At 40.2% G+C, this 24968-nt stretch overlaps 2 protein-coding genes across 3 annotated transcripts; both read right to left on the bottom strand.

The window, feature by feature from the left end:
• Positions 1-655: 655 nt before the first annotated feature.
• kel (Kell metallo-endopeptidase (Kell blood group)) lies at positions 656-7968 on the bottom strand (the record flags this gene model as incomplete). Its single annotated transcript, XM_080038808.1, has 18 exons — positions 656-802; positions 2267-2356; positions 2444-2607; positions 2782-2849; positions 2949-3038; positions 3109-3215; positions 3669-3746; positions 3845-3943; positions 4044-4139; positions 4224-4341; positions 4439-4599; positions 4687-4875; positions 4996-5067; positions 5175-5333; positions 6187-6308; positions 6440-6733; positions 6818-7118; positions 7942-7968. 18 exons carry the CDS (start codon positions 7966-7968, stop codon positions 656-658), a joined length of 2382 nt encoding a protein of 793 aa, XP_079894934.1.
• A 719-nt stretch (positions 7969-8687) lies between these two features.
• Positions 8688-23331, bottom strand: zyx (zyxin). Of its 2 annotated transcripts, none has more exons than XM_080039028.1 (10): positions 23099-23331; positions 15747-15983; positions 14958-15208; positions 14131-14226; positions 12779-13354; positions 12385-12526; positions 11846-12015; positions 11371-11549; positions 10960-11080; positions 8688-10869 (listed from the first exon to the last, which is right to left on the bottom strand). In XM_080039028.1, the coding sequence occupies exons 2-10, from the start codon at positions 15967-15969 to the stop codon at positions 10756-10758; spliced, it is 1872 nt and encodes a 623-aa protein (XP_079895154.1). In that variant the 5' UTR covers positions 15970-15983; positions 23099-23331; the 3' UTR covers positions 8688-10755. The 2 variants fall into 2 exon arrangements, with proteins under 2 accessions (XP_079895154.1, XP_079895155.1); XM_080039029.1 differs by lacking the exon at positions 23099-23331 and adding an exon at positions 22570-22669.
• Between the last annotated feature and the right edge of the window lie 1637 nt (positions 23332-24968).

The raw sequence follows: 24968 nt of genomic DNA, 5'->3' as shown, positions 1-24968 counted from the left end.
ATGGCTCGTTTCAGTAGGCGGCCCAAACGCTTGGCTCCTGCTTTCCCAAGGCCTTTCCCCGTCGGTGTTGCATTAGGTTTCCATACTTGTTTTCTCACCTTCGAAGGTCCATTTAATGCTTTACTGTCGCGTTTAGCTTTTTCCTGTGTGCCCCCGAGTTTAAATCTAATTGTTTTGGCCTTTCCTCGCATTGTTGCTGTTAGCTTAATTAATATTTCATAAAGAAATCTAAAAAAAACCTACCCCAGCTAATGGATGGAAAGTCTGACAGGCACAAATGGCCCTGCTATGTGATTCCTTATGAAAAATAACAGTTCTTTAGTTGCTATGATACTGCTGCTCCAGAGGTAATTCACCCTAATTCACCTAGGAGACTAATCCAAACTGATCAGTTTTACCTCGGCATTGTATAAAGTGAAAGGCCTACAAGGAAAGAGAAAATTGATTTTCAATAGTTTATTTTATTTACAGGAATACTTAACAGCCATGTGCAAGCTATGCATATACAAACATATCTTATTCTAAACAACAAGTACAGATACAAAAAATCTTGGTGTTTTCTTGGCTTGCTGGCTAGGCCTACTCAGACCAGAAATATCAGCAAAACAATCCATAATAATCGGAAACTTGACGCTGGTCTTCAGAGCAGAGTATTTCAGCATGTTAGTAGTAAATGCTCCTGGGTTTTGTTGGGACACTGTAGGCTTGAAGGACACAGGTCAGACGTTGCACAAATGACTGTAATCAAGAAGGAGGGCTCCAAGGGCATGAATCCACGATAAGGGTCTGAGTCACAGTTAACCTGGATAATAATGCATTGAAAGACGTGATGTCAGTATGAAAGGAAAATAGATTAACTGAGTCATTCCAACAATCCGGTACGATTTGAGTCCCTCAGATCTTTTTAAGTGTATTTTATCTATGAGATCAATTAAATCTTTCTTAAAAAGCTTTTTACATCAATTGAAGTCCCCCCTTTAATAAGATGTAAAACATTACATACATTTTATCCTTATTTCAGTAATTATCTGGTTTTCTTTAGTTGAATCTATCTATTTTGTCATGTCCCCCACAGCCTTCAATGAAAATCTATTTGGGATATGACAAGTAAAACTTGAAACATTTCAATAAATGTTGCCATACACATAAACCTCTATATGTGCTTTTTTACAGGAAGTGATTTTATTCTAAATAAATTCATGATTATTAATTAAAATCACAATATTTACTTCCGTCCCTCGGTAACCCTCAACCCCGTTACACAAGTCATTCTCCCACCCATAAAAAAATAATGGACTGTTCCATATGTTAAATGTTACATTAGAAGACATGTTAGAGGCCTTTTGAACAACAACAGCAGAAAGAGGCAAGTTGGTCATTTAAATGTTGATATTGTTGTCGTCAAGCTTAACAACTCAACCCCGTTACATGAAATAAAGATAGAAAACAATAACTTGTGAAAATTACATTTGTAATTTTGAATACATTTATGATTTCTTATCTCATGCATGCCATGTGTGCTTTCCTGTTATTCACACATGCAGAGCAGCAGCCATAATGAGCAAAAAATCACAACCCCGTTACTTTTTTGACAGTTGAAAGTAATTAGAGTCCAAAATAAACTCTAATCTGTTTATGTCCCCTTCAACCCCGTTACAATTTTCAACCTCGTTACCCTAATTTCGACCCCGTCACACCTGCATTTATGGTATTTATTCCTTAAAGCTTATAAAAAATATGAACTGTTTGTTGAACTATGTCTGAAGTATTTAGGGCAATCATCAGAATATTGATTTTAGTTAAAAATATGAAGTAAAACCACATTTTGATCACACTTTGATAAAAAATTGTGTGATTGCTGTCACAAACGGTAACCATTTCATACTTGAGTATTGCTGAAAAGTGACATGTTGTGTAATTTCTATATTTGCAAATATTGCATTAGTTTTGGGGACATCCGAATAGTACAAAAATATAGATTTTATAAAGAATACATTTTATAAACATATTCAAACAGGTGTCACAGTGTCCATAACGGGGTTGAAAAAAATTGGTGCCAATAAAATACAATAATGGCCAATAATTAAAGGTCTTTGATCCCTGAGATGGGAAAACATCTGTTTCTTAGGGTTAAATATGTCCTTGATGTTGTGGGATGTTCAGAAAAGTAATACATTTTGGTCAAAAATCCAAAAATGTCTAAGGCCAAATCGTACCGGATTCATGGAATGACTCAACTATAAAACATGTTATAGAAGCACAGTACCTGAGAGAAAGATGTGAGAAACAGATGAATGTGTGACAGTCCTGAGATGGAGGTATCACTTGGATGGTTCTTTAGACTCCGATGATAAGCCTGAAGAAAGACAACGACAAAATGTGTATGTATGGAGCTTAACCTTTTCCTTTACACAGAGGCTAATTCCTGAAGTTGGCTTCTCACCTGCAATGCTATCTGCAGTGCAGAATACTGCACCCACACCTCCTGTCGCTGCACTGCTGAGAGAGAAAACCTGCCTCCATCTCGGCCTGCATGTTCTGCCACGTTGAGGTAGTGAATCCACACACATTCCCCCACAGTACGCACCGTCTCACTCTGAGAGTCAACTACGGCACAACAGAGGGATTGCTATGATATTGCAGTAAAAGATCAGCAAGCGTGAGTGTCGAGAAAGGCAGTCTTGATCACTTTAACAAGACATAGTAAGTAATGTAAATTTACCAAGGATGTAACCTAAAAGTTATTTATAAAGTAGAGGACAAAAAGTTAACTCCTCTTACTGTCAGGCAGAATCAGGTGAAGGATATCTTTGGCTATGAGGAAACCCATTAGACCATAATTCATTGCCCTGTTAAAAAAAAAACAGAAATAAATTAAGTGTGTACTATGATCAATCAGAGGTGGCGTAATATGGAAAACCTTCAATTAAATCCATTGTGCACTTTACCTAGGATAGGTAGGATGGAAGAGAGGAGGGACAAACATTCCCATGGGAAAGAGGAGCTCATCACCGAGGAGGAGAGGTGTGACGGACAGACTAAAATACAAGAAAAAAGGATTATGGATACACTCCAAACACTAAAAAATTAATAAAGGCATACACCTACACATCAGTCGCTTCAGTCTGGTCAGTCAGGAGTCGACTGCGTCTCTTTTGCCTTAAGGACAGCAGCTGGACGTAGTTGGTGAAGAAGCTACGTGTACTGACTTTCACCTGGAATCATACAGGTTGCAGAGTCAGTGGTAGTGTTGAAGTCAAGACCAACTAAACCCTGACCAAGACCAGAGTGTATTTCAAGACAATGAGGGGTGACAGCCATTAATAATAACACAAATTTCCAATTGTAAATGTTATGGTTGGATTCGAAGCATGAAGTTTTACATCCAATCACAGTTATACTTTTAACAAATACATTGGACGATACACAGGTAATTTAGTGATATCCCCAGCAGTTGGTTTGAGTAAAATGTTAGGTTGCTTCCCAGACAATAGGTAGACCTTCAAAAGGTATTTTCTCCAGTTGTAAGGCCTTGACCAAACTTGCATCTACAACACTGGTGAGTGGTATTCTTAGTTTTCACCTTGAGTGTGACTAGTTAGGTCAATAACAGGTTAAAGTCTTGATATCACTTAATCTTTTGGAGCCATTGGAGTTGTGTTGTTCACCTTGGAAAAAAGCAGGTCAAGCTCAGCCTCAGTAGAGATCTCTTTTGGAGTCCAAAGTCTTGGAATTAAGGACTGAACCTGCAAGAAGACATGTCTTCATTGATATCGAAACACCAAAAGAGTACAGTTAAAAAAAGTTCTAGCGAAATACAAATTCTTGGTTTGACACGCGTTACCCTTTTCATGATCTGTTGGAGGGACTTTTCATCCTTCCACTTGAGTTCATGTAGTTTGGACTTCAAGGAGGAAAATGTGTTTTGAATAAGCTCCTCTGCCTGTGGAACCAAACAAATCTTTAATACACCTCATATCAGCCATATACGTTCAGTCGTTGCTTATTTCATCTTGTTCAAAATCCCCATTATGGCGGCTTACTTCAGTGTGTCCTGTCCTTTGGCTGAGAAGGTCTGTAAGAACTAAGTCAAATCCTCTCTCAGTTTCCAACACACATTCTTTCCAGCGAGGGGCTACCTGGTTGAGAGGTCCGCAATGAATATGTGACCTAACAAAACAACTCATGGGTGATACATTTATTTTAAGTACTAGCTAACTCACCCCTTCAGTGTGACCCAGAACCACAGACAAATTATTTGCTGTTTGAGAAAATCTAGAGTCCAGAGCAGGAGTCAGGGTGTGCAGCAGATTAAGGACCATGAAAGTATGAAGGGTGGCGCTGAGGGAAATCAAATGTGGCAGCACAAGGTCAAAACATAAGAAAGGAATAGTTTATGCACATTGGATTGTGAGTTGTTAAGTGTCACTTACAGTACCTGGTGCCCGGCTCATGGTTGATCAGCCATTTGCCAATGATGCGGGACATTTGCACAATGTAGGGCAGATTATGCAGAAGCACATGGTCATCCTTGGTGAGGGGCAGCGGGTGAAAAGCAGCCTGCAAACAGCTCAACCATTCAATGGCAGGGGCCTCGCTCTGTGTGCAAATTTAGATCAAGAAAAAATTACTAAAGCAGATTCAGACACAGTCCATGCATAGTAACACTTTTTCCTCCGCTGTTACCTGTAGCTCTTTGATGGACATGCGATGATAGAGTTGCCCTTTCGACAGGCGATAAAGCAGAGGTGCAGTGGTCACCGCAAGCTCAGAGGACAGAGAGATAAACTTGTACACGTGGATAGAGCTGCTGCTGGGCGGGGCGCCCAACAGGGCCAAGTACCTCATACAGGATGCCAAGAAGGGACGTAATGTCTGGAAGAGAAGGGACAGGAGAATGATAAAATAATGCATTAGTGGGATAGATGAACACAGTTGTATTCATTCTTAAAAATATATTTCTTGAATGGATAGGGGTCAATCTGAGTTGTCAACCTTAGTACTTGCTTGAGATTTCTCATTTTTGCTATTCCACTCAATGGGGATTAACAGATCGGGCTGATCAATCTGTTGACAGACAGGACACTTTAGTTAAAGCAATAAAGGCCTACTCTGTCATGGCAGTGCTCCCACCAGCATGTAAGGAGTTACAAATTATCCTAATGGATACTGGCCTGTATGTATCTTTTGGTTGTCCCGCGGGCAATTTCATTTGGGTCTTTGCCCACATAGAGGTTGAAGAATGGAAAGGTGGAGTAGTTTCTCATTAGCAGGCTCAGGGTGGAGTTTAAATCAGTCTGATTCCACCCGCCGGACACTGCCCAGCCTCCCAGCTGCAGACAGAGATAGATAAATATAGAGGTCAAACACAAAAAAAGATTAAGAGAAGGGGTCATAGATATGGGAATGAACAAAACAGCTTCAAACATGTATCCTTTACAAATAATGCATCTTAGATCTGAGACAATCAGCAGCCGCCAGAGGGAGGTTCTGGAGTGGTTTCACATACCTTTTGTCATTATATTTAAAACATGAATTCTAGTACCTGCCTTGGGACCACCAATCTTAATTAATGAAGACATACCAGCGACACTTTGAGGCTGTGCTTTGAGCTAAATGCTAACGTCAGCATGTAAACATACTGTTTATACATATTGCATTGGCATTAACTAGCTAGCTTCTGCTGTTAAAATGTTTCTACTTTGCGCCCTATCTTAGTTAGACATGTCAGGGGGTTTAGGGATCTAATACATTTTTCCTATAAACACAAAGTACAGGTGAGGTAAGGGTCATAAAGCAAAGTATAGGAAAATAGGGATTTTGACCTGATGGTGTCGCTAGATGAAAAGTCAGAGATCATCAAAGTGTTAACAGTTCATCCTGAGCAGGCCATGCATTTATTTTGTAAATTTAATAATCCATTCAACAATGGTTGAGACATTTAATTCAAAACAAAAAAGGTCAATCTCATGGTGACACTAAAATAAATGTCAGAGGATCACCAAGGTCATAAGCTTCATCATCATGGTGCAAGCATGTCTAAAAACCCTGCTGCGCAGCTATGATCTCATGAGTGCCAAATATAATGCTCCCTTTTAATTGTAAAAGGGAGCATTATATTTGGCAACTTTTCTTTTGTGATTTATCAGACAAAGGCCTACATTTTAAAGTGTTTAGTTATCTCACTTTCTGGATGAGTGTGAGGAAGGGCTCTGCTCCAGCAGTCTCAATGGATTTGATGTCCAAACAGGATTGGTAGAATCCTTTGGCCTTCTGCACTGCTTCACTATTTGGTCTGTCGTTTGATTCTGACAGACCGACCATTAAAGGAAAACACAATTTAGACAGTACGTTGATATACTCTGCAGAAATATGATTGATTAAAACAAGTTAGGCCTTATGCAGATTGGTTTAATATTAGAGGACTTTTGGATCCTACCCAAAATCTCCCTGAGATACTGCAGCAGCACCATTTTTCTGTTCAGCACTTTCTCCTCTCCCAGTCCTCCCCTCTCTTCACTCCGTCCTCCCCTCTCTGGCCACTGAGCCCTTTCCCTCTGGTTCTGTGGATGTCCTGGGATGCCCTGACCTCTCTGTCTCCCCCCACTGTCTGCTGAAAGTCTTTCTGACCCGCATGTGGACAAGAAGTAATCACAGGGCTGAGTGAAGGGATCAGCAGACATGGACAGATAGGCAGAGGCCCTCTGGCATTCTGGGGAGAGACATGGAGCCTCTACAGGAAAGAGTGAGATAAGAGTTAGTCAAAATGGCAAATTCTGAATTCATTGTGTCATGTTGTATTACCATGGATGCCTACCATTGCCAACCTGGTTGTTGCTGCTGTTCTGAATATTCCGATACATACAATAAATTAGTCCTGGAATGGCAGCACATAAGGACAACCCAAAAAGGAGAATAAGCAGCCTTTGCTGGTTTATCCACACTGGTTTGGCTTGGATCTCGTGTTCGGGGTTAGACTCTGACAGCACTAGCTCAGGTTGGAGCTGGGTTTGTTGATGGCTCTCGAAGGCGCCTTGGGTGGGGAGTGGCAGCTGAAACAGAGGTGAAGGCTGAAGCCGCCTCTCAGGATCTGACTGTGACAATGGCTGGACTGATAGCTGAGGCTAGAAGTGAGCAAGAGCAAGAATGGATTTGATAATGTTCAAACAGTAGAAATAGAGAAACATATAATATATGATTTAGTGTTGACAATCCAGGAACAGCTATCATATAAGCCTTGTGCAATTATGGAAGAGAATAATGTAGCCAACTTGATTAGGACACTCACAGCAAAGTTTTAACCAGAGAAACTATCACACTTGCTTTAACTATATACTCTCTATACTACTATAACAAATACACAGGCGCCTCGTGGTATAGTGGGTAGAGCACGGACCATAGAGGTTCAGTCCTCGTCACACTGGACCCGAGTTCGACTCTGGCCCAGGCCGTTCCCTGCATGTCGTTCCCCTATCTGTCCACTGTGTACCACTTCCACTATCAAATAAAAAAGGTGAAAAGACCTTAACAATATCTATTAAAAAATATTTACACTTAGATTTCTCCACTAGTATATGAATTCGTATTCAAATATTAAAAATATTTAAATTCAAATCTGAAGTAAAGTTAAGTAAAATCAGTAAATTCAGTAAACTGCACTGAATAATCTGCACGTTCAGATCACTGGAACTGGCAATCAGCAGATTACCCTCTCACTTTAAAAGCTTCCAAAGTGAGTAAAACATCCTGATAAAAACACTATCAGTTTGTATTGTGGTGTCCCAACACAATTTGATCAAATTGCAGATCTTACCAAACCACATAATGTGAATAATATAATTTCCCAGCCACTTACTGTAGACGGCTCTGCTCCAGTTACAATCAACTTTAACAGGCCCATTATGAGCCCAGTAAACACAGCTTCATAACAACAGTTCCTACCTCAAGCTCTATTGAAGTTTCAGTCATTCTTAGTATCTGGATGTCTTGCCCTGTGTTTCTTCAGCGTGTTGCATTCTCTGCCTTTAACATTTGGTGTTTCACCTGCTGCTGTACCTCCCTCAGCTATCCTCTCAGCTATCTCTTTTCAACTTCTCTCCTCCTCTGACACTGATAAAAAAAAATAAAAAACAACTACGCAGGCTACGTCTTCACTCATCTCCGGAACCCAGATAATTAAGCACAGACTATGGTCCTGCTCTGAGATATGCATGTGGATGTTTTGCAGTTTGTGAGTTCAAGGTTAAACTCAATATTGAGCCTCCAACTTGTCTATCAACTTCCCTCCTGTCTGCAGTGTGCCAGGCTTGGGAACAGAAGGCTGGGATTGGTAAGTCAAGGCCAACACATTGCTTTTGATAATTCATTGTTACATTGCACTGAATGAAGGCAAGCTCTTCCTGGAAAGTAAACACTCTTAGATGAACACATGTCCGCTGTCGTCATTATCAGTGCAACACATGGCTGTTAACAACTGATAGAGCGGCTTGGCCTCCTAGAGGTCATGTAACAGTGTAGCACGCACATCGTTGAGAGTGTGGGAGGACACACGTTTCATGGTGCCATAAACTCTAATTGAAACTTTTCAGAGACTACATATAGTGCATACACTATTACATGTATTGTAAGAGTCCAGAGCTACAAAACTGGGTCACTGAAAGTCGAGAAATCAGACAAACACCTTTGGTAATTAGCATTTTATTAATTTATTTGTTTATCTTTTGATACAGCCAAAGGGGAAGGGGTGGGGCTAAATAATGTTTTTAAACCAATACACATTCACACATATCAGACAAGAATTTATATATATATAAAAAAAAGACAAGGCATCTGCATGTAATACAAGAGAAAGGACACAACGAAACGGCAGATAAACGCAACTGTGAAGGCATCATCATACGTATAATATCACATAGTGATGAGAAAGGCAGGGCCAAAGGTGAAGATGGTGCAAAAAAAAACAAAAAACAAGACATAATACTACCACCAACACCTGCACAGGTATCATGCAATGCGGAATAACTATTGCCATGTTCGTTATTCTGGTGTTATACTGCACCAGGCTCAATGCAAGCAAAACTACATAACAACTGTTTTATTATCGTGGAATGAATGTCTGTGGCTGCAAACCAGGCTCGATTCAAAAGGTACAATGGAATACAATAGTGGAGAAGGCAAATCTCCAGGATAACATGAAACAAAATAGTTGAAAGCATCTATCAATGAAATACAGTACAGTAAGAGAGGAACAATATTATATAACGGACATGAACAGACTAAGGTACAAAAGAGAAATAATGGATAGAATAGTGGTATTTGCTGAAACAATAGAAAAGGTCAACACCAATAAACTGCACTCAAATGCAAAAAAGGTGATAATAAAAAATACATGAATATATCAATACATTGATGTAACAGTTTTATTTACCTCAATCTTGCCCAAATATTTGGTCACTATGTTTTAACATGATCCCCATTGCTCAAAGCTTATGTTGCTACTGATCTATAATCCTGCTGTAACAGTAATACTTAATTTTGAAAAAAGGTCCATAAATTATATTTAAAGCAAGATTCCAAAAGAATACATATCAAAAACTACAACTATGTTTCTAGATGTTGTCTACTTAAACTAAACTGATTATGTAAGGGGGCTTTACAGTCAAAGAGACACTAAAAGGATATTTTATTTCACTATGGAACTGTGCAACAATCACATGCTAGGTCCTGTTTTCAGCCATGCAGCTGACATTTAAAACTACGCTTTTTTTCTTTTAAAACTACGCATTTTTTCTTTTGAACTTATGAGACCCCTGGAATGGAATATGTGCTGGCAAAATCTGTGCTCTTCTGTGAATTCAAAAAGCATCCATCTAAAAACACGCTGTTCAATCAGCTTTAAACCATTATCGAGAAGAAACTGGCAGGTGTTTTGTTCTAATCTTGCCCTTATACAGTATGTGTGATCAAAGAAGAGACAGCAACAAGCCATTATTCAACACATGCCTGTAAATTATAAAATTCACATCACAAGAACTGAGAGCAACATTCACGGTTTCATCTTTTTTGCAGTCGTTTAGCCCTAGATGACTTAAAATTTTAAAATGCTGTAAGAGTAGATCGGCCGACATAAAGCACTTTCTAGGCAGGAAAGCATCATTAACCATGCTTGCAGGCACAACATCAGCCTAAGTATCAAAGATTTGCTCTACTGACAGCCAATCCGAAGGTGAAAACTGCAAAATGGTCAAATATGAGATACCTGATTCTCCTCACCCTATAATGCTCACGGGAAGAGACCCCTTAAAATGGAAATATCTCCATTCATGGTGCTACTAGGAGAGACAAAGAGAGCAACTTTAGACTAATCAGACTACTCTTTTGACCAAACTGTTCTTGTGCAAGTTATGCTGGAAATGTTTGCGTAAACATAGAATTGGCACAAAAAATACGCTCTAGTACACAAAGAAGGCTAGATAAGAGATCGGAGAGATGGAGACTGGGAATAAAAAGGGGGAGGGGACTTTATTCCAATGCAGTACATTACTTCTGCACTGAAGTGAAGTGAACAGAGATGGAGGAATACTACACTGTATCTGCATGCAAACATACCTTTTCACACAGCACACTCAGTCACACTCACACCTGCGCACATACAATTGAATAAAGCCCTGTTGCAAAGGCAAAATAACGGCTAAATGAATCCTGTGCTTTTGGATTTGGTTCATAGTTAATCTGAGTTGATGCTGCCTCAGCCTATCACTGCGCAGCTTGCTTGGCTCGCTGGGTGTGGCACTTCATACACAGGATTTTACCATCCAATGGATAGCAGCCATTTTCATCCGCTTCTATGGAGAGAGGGCGGGCACAATCCTACAAAAACAAATAAATACATTGATTCATTATAACCTTTCTATAGTTTATTGAATACAGTAACATACATTTTGTGTTTAAATGTCTTACCTCACAACGGTAACACTTAAGGTGGAAGTTCTTGTCGAGAGCCACCACTCTGACTGTCTCCTCACTGCCCGGGGCGGGAATAATGGGTTCATTACAGCTCACACACAGAGGGGAGAAACGCCTAGCAAAGATGGGTGAAAAGTTGGCTTTTAGTAGATGGCCTTCAGTCAAATTCTCACACATTGACAAACACATAGTCAGCAAAACAAGTGCTTTGGCAGCTAAAACTTCATTGTGCTGAGAAATTATGTGAAACAGAATTTCGGTTGAAGACCTTTGTCACACACCTGTTCCCAAATTGTATGTTTGGTGTCCTACATTATAAGCCAAACTAATCGCTTCTCATAGGAAATAAATAGAGATGTAATATTTTGTTGGTTGATCATTTAGGAATCAACAGCCAGTAACTACCTGTGGTAATCCTGCACACAGTAGGGGTTGTTGTTATCATCGGTGATGAAGGGCGCCCCCTCAAGTACACAGGAGCAGGTGCAGCAGCGGAAACACTGGGCGTGGAAACACTGGCCCACAGCCTTCAGCACGCGGTCTGTGATCTTCTCCCCACATCGACAACACACTGCCAGGGAGCTCTGAGGATGAGCAGAAGGAAATTAAGATGGCACTGAGATGTAGATATTAAACTAGTTATTAACCTGGAAACACAAGGGGAATGGTATACTTCGCTGTCATTGTTGGTCAGCACACTCTACACATTAGTACCAATCCATTTTTACTAACACATGAAAAGAAAACACAAACTTCTCTTTATCTGCTAGTGCTCTTGATCTTCATTGCGACCATTTACTCCAAACTAAATGTTTTTGTTCAACCATTTAATTAGCTGAATTCACTATGCAGGCAACTCAGACACAATCTGTCTCCTCACCATATAGCAGTCCTCACACTGAGGTGCGCCATCCCTGTCATAGAACTGCATGCCCTGCAGGGGGCGGTGACAGCTCATGCAACAGAAGCAGTTGGAGTGGAAGAGTTTATCCATGGCCCTTACTGCTGGCTGGGTACGGGACAGACCCTCACCACATTTCCCACAAACCTCTACAATGGGTAAAGGAAGGCGGCAAGACAGAGGATGAAAAAGAGGAAGATATTGATTATTCAAGAAAACATGCAATTTCTACTAAGTTTAGCTTGAGTAATATACAGTGGCATCCCCTAATCCCAATTAATGTTGAGAATAATATAATGCATGGAACACAGTCTGGACTCAATTAGCATCTTTGTGTTTCAGACAGCACATGAAACTAAAAAAAAAAAACCTTAAATGTACTGTATATTCTTTTTTCAATCCATCTATAAAACCCTCTGAACTTCATTCTTTTTTCCAATGTTTGGTATTAAAATGTTGTCAACATTATAAACCATTTTATTACCCAAGTGCATGTGTGTGTGTGTGTGTGTGTGTACCTGTAGGAGGGGAAGTGATGACAGGTGCATGTGTGTCCATGTCCTTAATGAAGTCATTGGTCATTCTCTCCAGTTCCTCCACTTCCCTCATATTCAAAGGAACACCTCCTCCTGGAATAGGAACAGGGCCAGGAGGGGAGGGCTGCTTGTACACATGCACATAGACACACAAATACAAAGCCATTAATACATATATATACATTATTTACATAGTTTAATGCAACATGCATCATAGAGCTTTTTATTATTTACGATTGAGCAGTCCACCTTAGAAAACACTGTTAGTGCCTGTGCAGACCTGCATAATTCTGCTCCGTTGACTATAAACTAAATTATTTGTACTTCCTGTGCCTTTATAGTGTCTCTTAGTTACTAGGATAAAGCTGGAACATACCGTTGATGCAGAGGGAGTTTTCATTGGTTGGCTAAAAGAGGAGTGAGGCGAGGAGGCCATGGTCTTGGGCTGAGGAGGAGGCACAGCCGCAGGAGGGTTTTGGTTTGCGTTCACCTGAACGGCAAAGGGAGAACTCTTTACATGATTAGGCGCAGGGGCAGCTGCCATATTGTTAGGCGGAGTAGGAGCTGCAGGAGGAGCTGCGGGAGGTGGAGGGAAAGAGCTGGTAGCAGAGGCCGGGGGAGGTTTTTGTGGGCCACCAATTGAGGTCGAGTTCTGATTCAGGTTCTGGTTCAGTTTCTGTGCCATAGCGACTGATGATGTTGCCGGTCTCCCTCCAAAACCGTACTTGGGAGCCACAGGGGGCGCCTTAGCAAACGGCGGAGCAGCAGAGTTGGGTGCAGAGTTGTGATTGGCCTGTCTGTTGGTTCTGGCCTTCAGCTCCTCGGCCCAGGGCGCTGGGGGCGGGCGGTCGCCCATCTCAGGGGGTGGGAGGAAGGAGAGAGCTGGTTTAGGAGCAGTTGGAGGAGGAGCTGAAGGCTTGGGAGCTGGTGCTGAAGAATACTGGTTGGGTAACTGTGGATAAAACAACACCGTCGTCAACAATAAAATTATCTAATTAACCCCAAAACAAAACACGCAGAAAAAGGCAAAGTCAGTTTAAGGCTATTTTATACAAGCATGCCGTTTGTCTAGCAACAATCCATGTCTCATAAAATATAACACTTCATCCTGACATGCTGCTTATAGACACTTTTATTGTGTTGAATGAGGTTCTTTGATTAAAGTAAACATCGATATGCGTTCCACAGTTTGAGCTTATCAGAGGTGCTTCATCTTTCTGACATTTATTTTGCAGTTTTGAGCCAACGTTATTCCGCCCTGATCCAGTACCTCCCAGTTGGATGAAAACACTCTCCATTTATGGCCCTCTCACTGGGTCTCTGGCAGCACACTTTGGCTTCATCACGCTCTCACGCTATATACTCAGTTCTCTGTGCATCTCTCTCTCTCTCTCTCTCTCTCTATATCTCTCTGTCTCCTCTCGCAGCGTGAATCACCAGCTACCTCACTTTTTTTGTTCTATCTTTCGGTCTGTTGTGCTGTATGTGCACTTCACTTATCACTGAGCTTTCAACCTGAACAGATGAACAGACACTAATGAAAGCAACATGGCAGCTCTCCAAACTATTTCCACGGTCCAACTCACCTTCCTTTTTTTTATCTTTTCTTCCCTCTGTGTGACTCACTCTTTTTCTACAGTGAGGCTCATGTGAGTCAAAGCCTGCTGTCACTTTCCCTCTCATCTGCTCCTAAGCGTGTATTCCTATCTGAATCCTAATGCATGATACCTTGGGGTTGAAAGGTCCTCTGGCCTCCATCTCAGACAGAAGGTCAGTTAGGGTGTCAAGCTGTTGATCGAAGCTAGTCTGCTTTTCCATTAGTTTCTGGCAGAGGAAGACAGTAAGAGGAAATTGTTCAAAGAAAATGTACTTTTATTTACACAGTGACATCACAATCAGGCAAGGGAGCATGAAGGTATCACCAAAAATGATAGCACTTTTTATAGTTTTTTATAAGTATATCTATACATGCTATAAACGTTTTAGCATTTATAGTTACTTAGAACATTTATTACGGTGGACACCCCAGAATGCATGAATTAATGATAAACACAAAAGCACACAAGATGAATAAATAATTTAAATATTATTATTAGAATAGTAACTGTTTATTATTATCTAATTTGAGATTCTTGGATTATTTGCCAGAAGACATGTAACATAACAATGAGGTATCCTTGTACTTTTTAACAGTTCCTATCAACATGGAATTGCACACATTGATGTCTCTACGGCTTGACAAACCAGCGGCAACTTAAGCAGATCTACAGTAAACCTTGCTAAAAAAAACTATTTCAGTAACATAAATAGGAAATAATCCTGTTAGAAGCATGGAACTGTGCGATTCTTCCCCAGTCTGATGCTAATGCAATTTGTGGGGAAAATCTCAAACACTCCATGGACTCACTATGGTCCCACAACAATGTCCTCCAGTGTCCTAACCGATTATCAAATTAAATCGAAATGCAGTTACATGCATGGCAAGGAAGAACCACGCAGATGGCAGGCAAAGCAACTTTTCGTCTAGGTGGGGTTTAAATACCATTGTGACTCACCTGTGGGTTCCCAACCGCATTGGCAATACTGGTGCCGGAGGCAGGGAGAGGTGGAGGGGGTGGGGGAGGAGGGGGAGAGGGTGAGGTGGGTGGACAGGCACTCTCCTCAGGTGGAGCTGGGAGGGGAAGGTCGTCTGCCACTGGAGGAGGAGCGGGGAAGGCGGGTGGGGGGACGTCAGAGGTAGTGGGTGCGATTTCGGGGGGAGGGGCTGGCAAATCATCGTCCATGGGAGGAGGAGGGGGAGGGAAGTCTGACAAAAATGGTTGATTGGTTAAAAGCTGCAACAGAATGGTGTCTTCATACTCAGTTTCTACTTATCATACGATCCAAATGTCTTACAATCACTTAATCAGATAAATGAAGTGCTTCAACATCAAACAACAAATAAACAAACAAAATTTAAATTAAACTATGGGGAGGATGTGTCCAGTTAGAGAGGTGTTTGGCGAGCAGTAGCTGTTCCACTCATAGCTTCTTAACTTAACATGTGAGAAACAAAGCCAAGTCCTGCCGGGTGGATGTTGTTATCACAATATATGTTTTCCTGCATATGTTTCCTCTGGTTATTTTAGATTCAACATGTTGACTGTTGAAAACATTTTCTCTCTAATAGAACATTTAGATAAAGAAAAAAAGTGCAAGTTCATTGCCTCGCCCCTTGGCTCTGCATGCTGTAGTGTAAAAAAAAGCAGCATGGTTTGGGATAGGGTAGGGCTGCTGACTGAGTGGGTATAACTTAAGACAGTCACAAAAGTGGTTCACAAAAACAGCATTAATAATGCAAATACCATAAGAGAGCGAAGGGGGCGGCGGAGGCAGATCTCCCACTCGACCAATCACAGCTGTGCCTACTGGTGTTGGTGATGGAGCTGAGGGAGGTGTCATACTTTTGGGCCGTGGTGGCGCAACAGAGGCAAACTTCTTTGGCTGGTTGTAGAAGGACGGTGTGGTGACTTTGAAGTTCAGAGAGGATGTCACCATGAACGGCTTTGTGCTGCTAGATTCCTCCATTTTGGTCTATTTATCTGAGGATGAACACAAGAAATATAATGGACAACAGTTAAAAAAATTAAGTTTGCAGTCATAGTGAAGTCCAAATAACTTGAGACTTAGTTTTTTCAACTCTCGCAACCCACACGATGAAACCGACAATAGTCAGCTGACTAAAGTTCAAGTCTTGCAATACTAAGCAGAATAATCATGTCAGCGTTTGTTGGAGAATTAGTAGTGAAGAGACTTCAACTAAATATTTTGTCCTTCATAATTTCAAACTACAAACAAGTAGCTCCCATATTTTGAAAATGTATTGCCTTTACACTAAAAAAGTAAAAATAAGCTCTTTTCAGAAATGTGAGAAAGTAGACAACATTTTCTTGGTATTTGAGCGTTTGGTGTTTATGGATATTGGTCCTTCTATGCACTGCAAAATGAAAACAGAGGAGCAAATTAAAAATTTAAATTGGTAAGAAAGCTGCAAACGTAAGAAATCCTCAGGAGAACATTTTCCTTTGCTCTTGAGTTTCCAACTTTAGAATTGAAGTATCTTCCTTAGGTTGCAGTTTGATTTATTCAATGTGTTAAGCATGTCCTCTCAATACAAACATTGACTCTGTTTACATAGACTGCCAAAACAGTACGCTATGCAGAGGTTTATTGTGGCTAGCAGTGTCTCTTAAAATGTACTTTTGGACTATTTTTGGATTTAGTGAAATGGCAGTAAAAAACAAAATAACCACCAGGCATTCTGTGAATACTGGGTTACTCTTTAAAAACAAAAGCTTTGGCAAATGGTCCACAGTGGAATGAGAGAACAGTGTGTGAAAATATTCCTCATCCCATCCATGTTTACAGAGCAGACGCAGCTGATGTAGGGGCATCTCCAGATGCCATGGACCTTTTACAATATTTAACACATGGCTGTTTACAGGGATGCAGAAACACAAGGATGTTAGCAAGTATGGTAAGAGGGAGAGCAGTTTTAAGCAGAGAGAGAGACGATAGCAACGATCATAACATATTCCTGTGAGGTGCTTAAATAAAAAAAGATGGTGAGCTCAAATATTTACCTCACACATGCTGGTTAAACAAATGTTGATGTTACTATGTTACTAGTACTACAGTGTCTCTACGGAGATTCCTCACAAAGTCTGAACATATTTCCCTGAAGGGAAATGGCCCCGAACATGACCTTTAGTCAAAAGCACTGTTGTTCTTAAATGTCCCATTGATCCCCCTCAGCCAACACACGCAAATATACACTCACTCACTCACTGACGCACACATCTCCACACACACACACACACACACACACACACACACACACACACACACACACTTGCTGTCTTAACTCACAATCTGTTGCTGTTTAACAAATTCTACCCTGCATCTCTAAAAAAGTTACAAACTCCTAATAATAATAATAATAATAATAATAATAATAATAATAATAAAAATTATGGTGTGGCAGTTTGTCAAAAATAAATTCACACAACCTGTGTAATTATATAATATAATATATATATAATATATATAATTTTGATTAAATGAAATGGAGAACATTACACTTTGTTGTGTGGCCTTCATCCTCTGCCCCCAATGAAGGTTACATAGCATTAATGCATTCACAAATTTCACATTTACTTTAAGGAGGCATGTGGGACAATCTTCTCAGTCACCTATAATTCGAAAAGTACTTCAGTAAATGTCCATTTATTGTTTGTTCGTTTTACTATAGCTACTCCTCGCATCACTTAAACATAAGCCTGCAATTAGCTAAACTAGAAAACAGAGAAAACCAGTGATTAAGGTTGTCTTAATGCATTTTGATATTGGCTTTCTTGAGTAGGCTTAAATATTGTGGTTTTACTCTCAACGTTCAGGTAACTGATGAGAAAGTATTGAAGAAGTTTTGCATGGTATTGAAATAGGTAACTGTTATAGACAATTTTGTTAAACGTATTGTCTTTTCTGTTTTAAGTTGTTACATTCACATATCCCCTGGGCACATTATGCTTAGCAGCTTTCTTCTATTCGTCTCCAAAAGCAGCAAAAAACTTGTTTTACACTGTGGCTCAAAACTTTAGTTTTTTAAATTCGATATATTTGAGTTTGCATTTGAGAAAACAACCTTTCCAGGGAGAGATCAAGACTTGAAAATCATTATCTTGACAGGCAGGACCTAGCAGACAGTAAAAGATAAAAACCAACCTAGAAAAGTTCACCCTCATTCCACTGTGTTGGGACACAGGCACTGCTTCAAGTTCTGACAAGAAAAAACAACAACCCTTTACCCTTAGAGCTCATGAAAGTATATCTGGTGCTCCTTACATAACCAGCTTCTATGATGTGAAAGCAGTGGAACCTTTTTCTCTTCTGCTTTCTCGCACCGCTTCCTTTAAATCACCCATAAACTGATGTAAAAAAGTAAATCGCAATTACACATGTCCAGGGTGAGGCTATGGTGTCATTTAGTGAGTGGAGGTGGCATCTGTTCCTGTCATTAGATAGTCTAAGGCCGATTTCCGATCTAACCAAGGTTCATCTTTTTGTTCCATCCACTAGATTTGACCTGCTTAGGTTTGCTTTCACATTGCAGCAAGCGCAGTAAAGAACTTTCCTTTGACATACCTACTTCTTTGGATTTGGACAATTTCTGGATTGATATACATTATTAATATCAAATACTTTCTCATTTTACAAGACACACGTTTGACTGGTGGAATAATTCCTGAGTCCAAACAGTGGGGGAAAAACGAATGAAATGAGATTCACTCAAATGTCACTGTGCCTATTAGTTATAAAAAATCTACCTACATACAGGGTACAATGTAACATCAAAATCTACCTAAAAGCACCTACATACTTTTAGCTCCACTTTACAATCCAACTTAAAAAATTCAGAAAATTGGGGCAAAACTCAATAAGGGGAGAGGGTGAGGGGTCTGGAATGGAAATGCAAACTGTTGTAGTTGCCAAGTTTCTGCAGGCTCGTGAGCAAAGTTTTAGCAGAGCAGTTTGCCACACTGAAAAAAAGGAAAGAGAGAAAGGACGTGTTTTTATGTCTCTTGGAAAATAGCTGGCTTCTCATTATCTTACTTTGTGTTGTCCGAAGGGTGACGGAAGAAGCCAAAGGCTTATCAGGTCCCGCCCCCATTTTCATCAGATTCGGATTTAGATACACAGATATTGTTTCAGAAAATTATAAAAATAAAAAATAAAACAAACAATAAAAAAAATAAGAAAAAAACAAACAAACAGACGCGTGTTGAAAACACGCGGTCAATGGCATTTAGAGACCAACTTAGCAGTTCTCAGCTCAGTTCAGTTTGTCTGTGTCAATGCAAAGTGTGAAGTGGCCTTGTATGTGGCCTGTTCAATTTCTTATCTGGCAGTCTAAACACATCTGCAAAAGTATTCAAAAACATACAAGTCTGTCTGCTGGCCTCTATTATTCGTTACAATATTGTTATGATAGTGACATTCACATTGTGCTCAGCTTATTAGTCTGTAATTTTCAATAATTTTTGAAATATAATTTGTTTTGAAATTGCGCAAACTGCAACTCCCTTTGACATCTTCATCAAGTTCATTCCACAGCTTAATACCCTTTACAGAAATCGAAATTATCAAGGCCTTATTCAAGTTGAATGGACGAAAAAAAAATACATTGACTGGTTACGGTAAAGATAAAACTCTGCTTAGTAAGGTGTGCAAGTTATCAGCAACATGCTGAAAAAAGGACACTTGGATTTCTAAAAAGAGCGCTGGAAAAAGGTGGGTATAGACTGTGATTCAGTCTTTTCATTGAAGTACATAAGCTTCCTTGTTGAGGCAAAATGTAACAGTCCACTCAATCATTCAACAGCGATGATAACTTGTGGTCAGGTTCCATCTGTTCCTTGATACGGCCCTGAGGGATTTAAATCGATGAGATCAGCCCCACACTGAGCTTCAGATGTCCTAACGCAAATCTATCTTGAAACCTGATACTCCAGACGAGAGACCCTCGGCTTAGGAACATTTTTGGCACGACAACTCAATGACATCACCTTTTTCTCGCTTTTCTCTTCACCTTTTTTCTCTCTGTTCAGCCTCTCTTTCTATGCATCTTTGCTGCTTTCGCCTGTGTCATATTTTTTACTCCTTAAGTGCTTTTATTAAGTTCAGACTCACCCTCGATCTGATGTATAGACCTGTGTTCTGAGTCAAATCACCACAATTTGTATCCCTTTTATTCTTGTGCTCTCCTCATTCATCTCTCTCACCCAACACTTAAACTGGATGACATCACCCGGGACTGTATTTAATCATCTCTTTACAGCTGTTATGGAGGATGACATTGTGTAGCTTTTAGAAAAACGGCCCCCACATGAATCACTGTACTCTGCTGCATTTGAAGTGTGTACTAACTCCACATGGCCAGACAACTTTTACAAGCCAGAAAAGTGGTTCTCTCAACCCTAGTTTGGGTACCAAAGCTCAGTTGGGTCACCATACCTAAAAGGATTTAAAAAAAAAAAACATTATGGCTTTGAACTTGAGACTAAGCATTTAAGTCTCATGTAAACTTTGAATCCATCCAAACAAAAGTAAAATTAATCTCTTTTTGTGGCCCACTTTGGTTTATCTTTTTTTTGTTTTCCTCTGAAGGCACATACTATGCAGACGCTGTTGAGGAGGGGTTTACAACGGGGGGTTTAAACTCAGCAGATGCTCATTACTTTGTGGTTATAGAGGAACTAAATCAGGTTAATATACTGTGCTACTGCTTTTAAAAAGATAATACAGAAGTTGTAGCATGGTGCCTCACTGAACTTCTGATAAACCTTATTGGTCCTAATCTTCTCTAAAAATAAAAGCACCTAATCATATGTGTACAGTATTTCTTCACACATTTTCATAAATAACCACCATGCCCATAAAGAGAGTAAATATATAAAAATTCTGTTTGTCCAACCTACTGTTTCAAAAACAAGACCAGTAGAACCAAAGGTCCCAAATCAGTAATAAGCTCATTACTGCTTTGCAAAATATCTTGGCAATACAAATAATAGTTACACAACAGCAATAAAGAAAAAAAAGAAAACTGTTAACCTAAAGATAACTGACACTTCTGGTCAGTCATTGTATCAATGACTAATGTTGTTGATGAACTCTCTATTGTTCTGATGTTAATAGCACACCCAGTTTCTGGGAGAGCGTGTCTGGACCGGGGGTCACTAATGCGGGGACAAACAACCCTTTTGAGTCCAATCTTACAGGTCACTGGACATGTATTGAGCACCAGTATTGCACTCCCTCTCAGACTGTATTTGGATGCCTGATTGAACAGGCAGCATTTCAAAATTGGTAATAACATTACCCTATGGGCTCTGTGTCCAGCTCACCCAAACAACCTAGTCTGCTTGAACTGGCGCACAGGAGGACGATGTAGGCCAAACAAGAGTCACAAGACAGTGATAGACAAAATCAAAGAACTAGACATGCAGTGATTTGGTCCAAAGGCATGCGCTAAAATGGTTTGAGTGTCGGTCCTGACTCATGGAGGCTACAATTGAGGATGATTCCTCATCCTCACCCCTCCAGCCATAAAGGGTAGCACAGGCCTACAGTCGTTCACAGAACATCTTCACTCACAGATTTGTATTTGCTTCATCAATTTACTGATACGTCAGTGACTACAATGCCAGCCTTTTCAAACAGGAGCACCACACAAACCTCAGGATAACCATAGCTTTATGTTATTCCCAAACATGGTTGACTGTGGCCTTAGGTTGAAGCTCCCCACCCATCTAGCTATAGGCAGGCAAATCAGAGAGGCAAGGAGGTAGCCTAACATAAACACTGATAATCACAAGATGTTCACATTCTCAAATATGCAGACATTTTAGCCTATGCTGAAGTTGGCATAATTCTGATAACAAATTCCTACTGACTTAGCACTATCGATAAACTAAACATAGCCTACTGCAGCATGGTCTTCAACCCACCTTTTTGGCACACTATTGATGAGCAAGGCTTAGCCAACTGATAGCCAATGCTCTGACAGATGTCAAGTCAAATGGTGAGCGGTCACAACAAGACAGATGAAGACAGCCAGGTTAATGAAACATAACCCAGCGTGACTAACTAGCAATTCACAGGATGTGGAGAAGGAATTGAAGGTTTGTTGCTAAACTAGCAATTCACAGGATGTGGAGAAGGAATTGAAGGTTTGTAGCTAAACCTAGACTTTGCAAACAAGGTTGCTGATACGTAAATATTAGCACGAACCTATAAACATTTAGGCTGCGTCGTACATTCGAAAACGTTATCTTGTATTCTTCCTATTTCCATTAATCAGCCTCACAGCGTCGACAAACATTCACTCTGAAATCTGATATATTGACGGTTGAAGACCAGCTACTACCTCAGTCTGCCCAGTCACCTTTATTGATAAACGTTAACGTCACCTCTCTGGCTTGTCATCGATCACACCAACGGTTACAAACGAAACCTCCACGCGCGCACACACACCCCTACCCAACCTACCAATTCTAACGTTACAGGCTTTGGTCAGTGCGTTTCTGGTGGCGACACATTGACTAAACGCTGCCCCATATTTGTTCTTACCTCACAAGGCGAAGAAGACGGTTTCTCTTATCTGCACTGTCATTAATGTTTGACAATACCGCTACTCTCTGAACTGCATTGCTAACTCAAGCTAGCTCGGGGTCTACTTTAGCTGGACTTCCTGTTAGAGCTTCCGCATAGCCCAGTTCCTTATCGTCGGTATCCATCAGCTGATACAGAAACCTACACTACGTTGAGGGAGATTTGTCCACATTCACCCCATAGGAAGACAACTGGACACCCCCTGAGAGGTAGCCTATCTTTAAACCAGAGTTTCCAGTAGTTTTAAGATTTCGTTTCAAAACGATGCCATGACAGATCCACACATCACAGTTGTCACATCACAGAGATGCCATTCACTCAGGTGATAACAGCAGCCCACATTGAGCAATGAGTAAATCTGTGCTATCATGATGTTTGCATTACCTTATAAGGTAACCTGTAGAAAATATATCCCCCTAAACAAATAGCACATATGCCAAATATTAATACAGATTTACAACAAATAGCCTATTATTAGGCTACTTACCCTGTTAATACAGCTGCAATGTGGATCTACTTTTCCTTCCCCCCTCTTTTCTTTTGTTCTCCTTTTTCTCTTGGTTCCAGGCTGAGTAAGAGTTGACTGTAATGGTAACTTCTCTTTTTCTCTTCCCCTTTCCAGCTATAAGACCCTCCCCCTGTGCTTTTCGATCTGGAAAAGGAATGACACCATCCTTCCAAACAAGTTCTTTCTCGTTTGACTTTGGCTCAGGACTTGTGTATTACTATGTAAGCAGCAACTCTCTCTCTCTCTCTCTCCGAGATTGTGTGTGTTCATAAACTGTCCAACCAGACCCCTCCTCCTCCTGCTCTCTTTTCTCTCTGGATTCTTGCAGCATTCTTCAGTCAATGACATCAACCCAGTTGCCTCTCCATGTAAGGTCAGACTGAGGGAATGAGGGAGCGGGAGGGAGGGAGAGATAATGGGGCAAGAGGCTTGATTAGATACAGACGCTTAAAGCGGTCAGCGTTTTAACACAAGGAGGTACAACGGCTAAAGAAAGTTCCAACAGGGCTGGGTTGTCGAATAGGTTGGCTATTTTAGCTTTATTTACTTCCAGTAGAATAATGTAACTGGTCTTAAGTCTTTATTTTCCTTGCTTCAATGTGCAAAGGCTTAGACTGTTTCTCTGCATGATTACTACGCTTCTTCATAGAGAGTAAATACATTTTATGGCTATTTCTCAAGTCTTACTGATGTTAATCCTGACAATAAGGATGTGATGGTCCTGAAACAGGCGTTAAATGAAACCTCCCATCCTGCATATTGACTCAATATCCTTTTATGTCACTCCCAGTCCCACACACAAACACACGTCAAACCCATGGCGACTCATAACCCACACCTTTGAGTCTTATCTCACTTTCAGGTCTAGTCATTGCTTGTACAGTGCAAGAAACCTCCCATATGTCTAATGTGTCCTTTTGACAAACAACTTACCATTATTCTTATCACATTTTTATTTTTTAAATTTTGAAAATGTTATTGTCACCTGTTAAATTGTACAGGTACAAATGTGAATAGACTGTATCACCTCTTCCTAATGTGAATCAACTCAACAAAGTCTTATACCTTTGCATATTACCTTATTTCGGTTTTCAGAGCTGAAATGATTAGATTTATAAGCCAATCGACAGGCAAATAATTACTGTTTTAATATACGATCGGCGACTTAAGTTCAAGCTGTAAAATACCAAAAGAATATTAGTTTTAGCTTCTCAGTTACGAGGATTTGCTGCTTTTCTCCATCCTATTTGATAATAAACTAATTTTACATTAGTTTCAAACATTATTTAGAGATCTATTAATGATAAAATTAATCGTGAGTCATTTTGTAATAATGATCATAGTCATGCTTATTAGCATTGGAAGTCATTTTTTCCCTATATTATCATATGGTTTCTATGTCCTGTCTGATATTGGCTTAATTATACGTATAAATACATTTTTTGAATAGATGTTATTTCAGGTAACATCAAGTTTGCCCATTTTACTCATGGCCATTCGGTCAGATTGCCATCAACTCACAGATAACTGCATGAGGTCAGGTTGAGACACTGCACTTATTTCAGGTTGTTAAACCACAAATGACTGTGTGCACTAGCTGTTGTGTAACCTGTTGCTGATATACAGTATGTATGTGAAATACAGGGAGTGGTCATTGGGGTCTTTGATAGCCTATTGTCCTACAAAGAATGTTTCCAGTCTCTCCCTACTTCCACTGGGACAGAAAAATGTGTTGAATTTCCATTCAGAAATGTCCTCAGTAACAAGCTGTGCTGTGAAAAAAAGCGAACCCTATCCTGACTGCCGGCTCTCAGGCAGGTGACATGGAACAAGAGGTCAACTATTGTGC

Source organism: Ammodytes marinus (genome assembly GCF_949987685.1).
Source record: "Ammodytes marinus genome assembly, chromosome: 13".
NCBI classification, from domain to species: Eukaryota; Metazoa; Chordata; class Actinopteri; order Uranoscopiformes; family Ammodytidae; genus Ammodytes; species Ammodytes marinus.
This window is presented reverse-complemented; position numbering and strand designations above follow the sequence as displayed.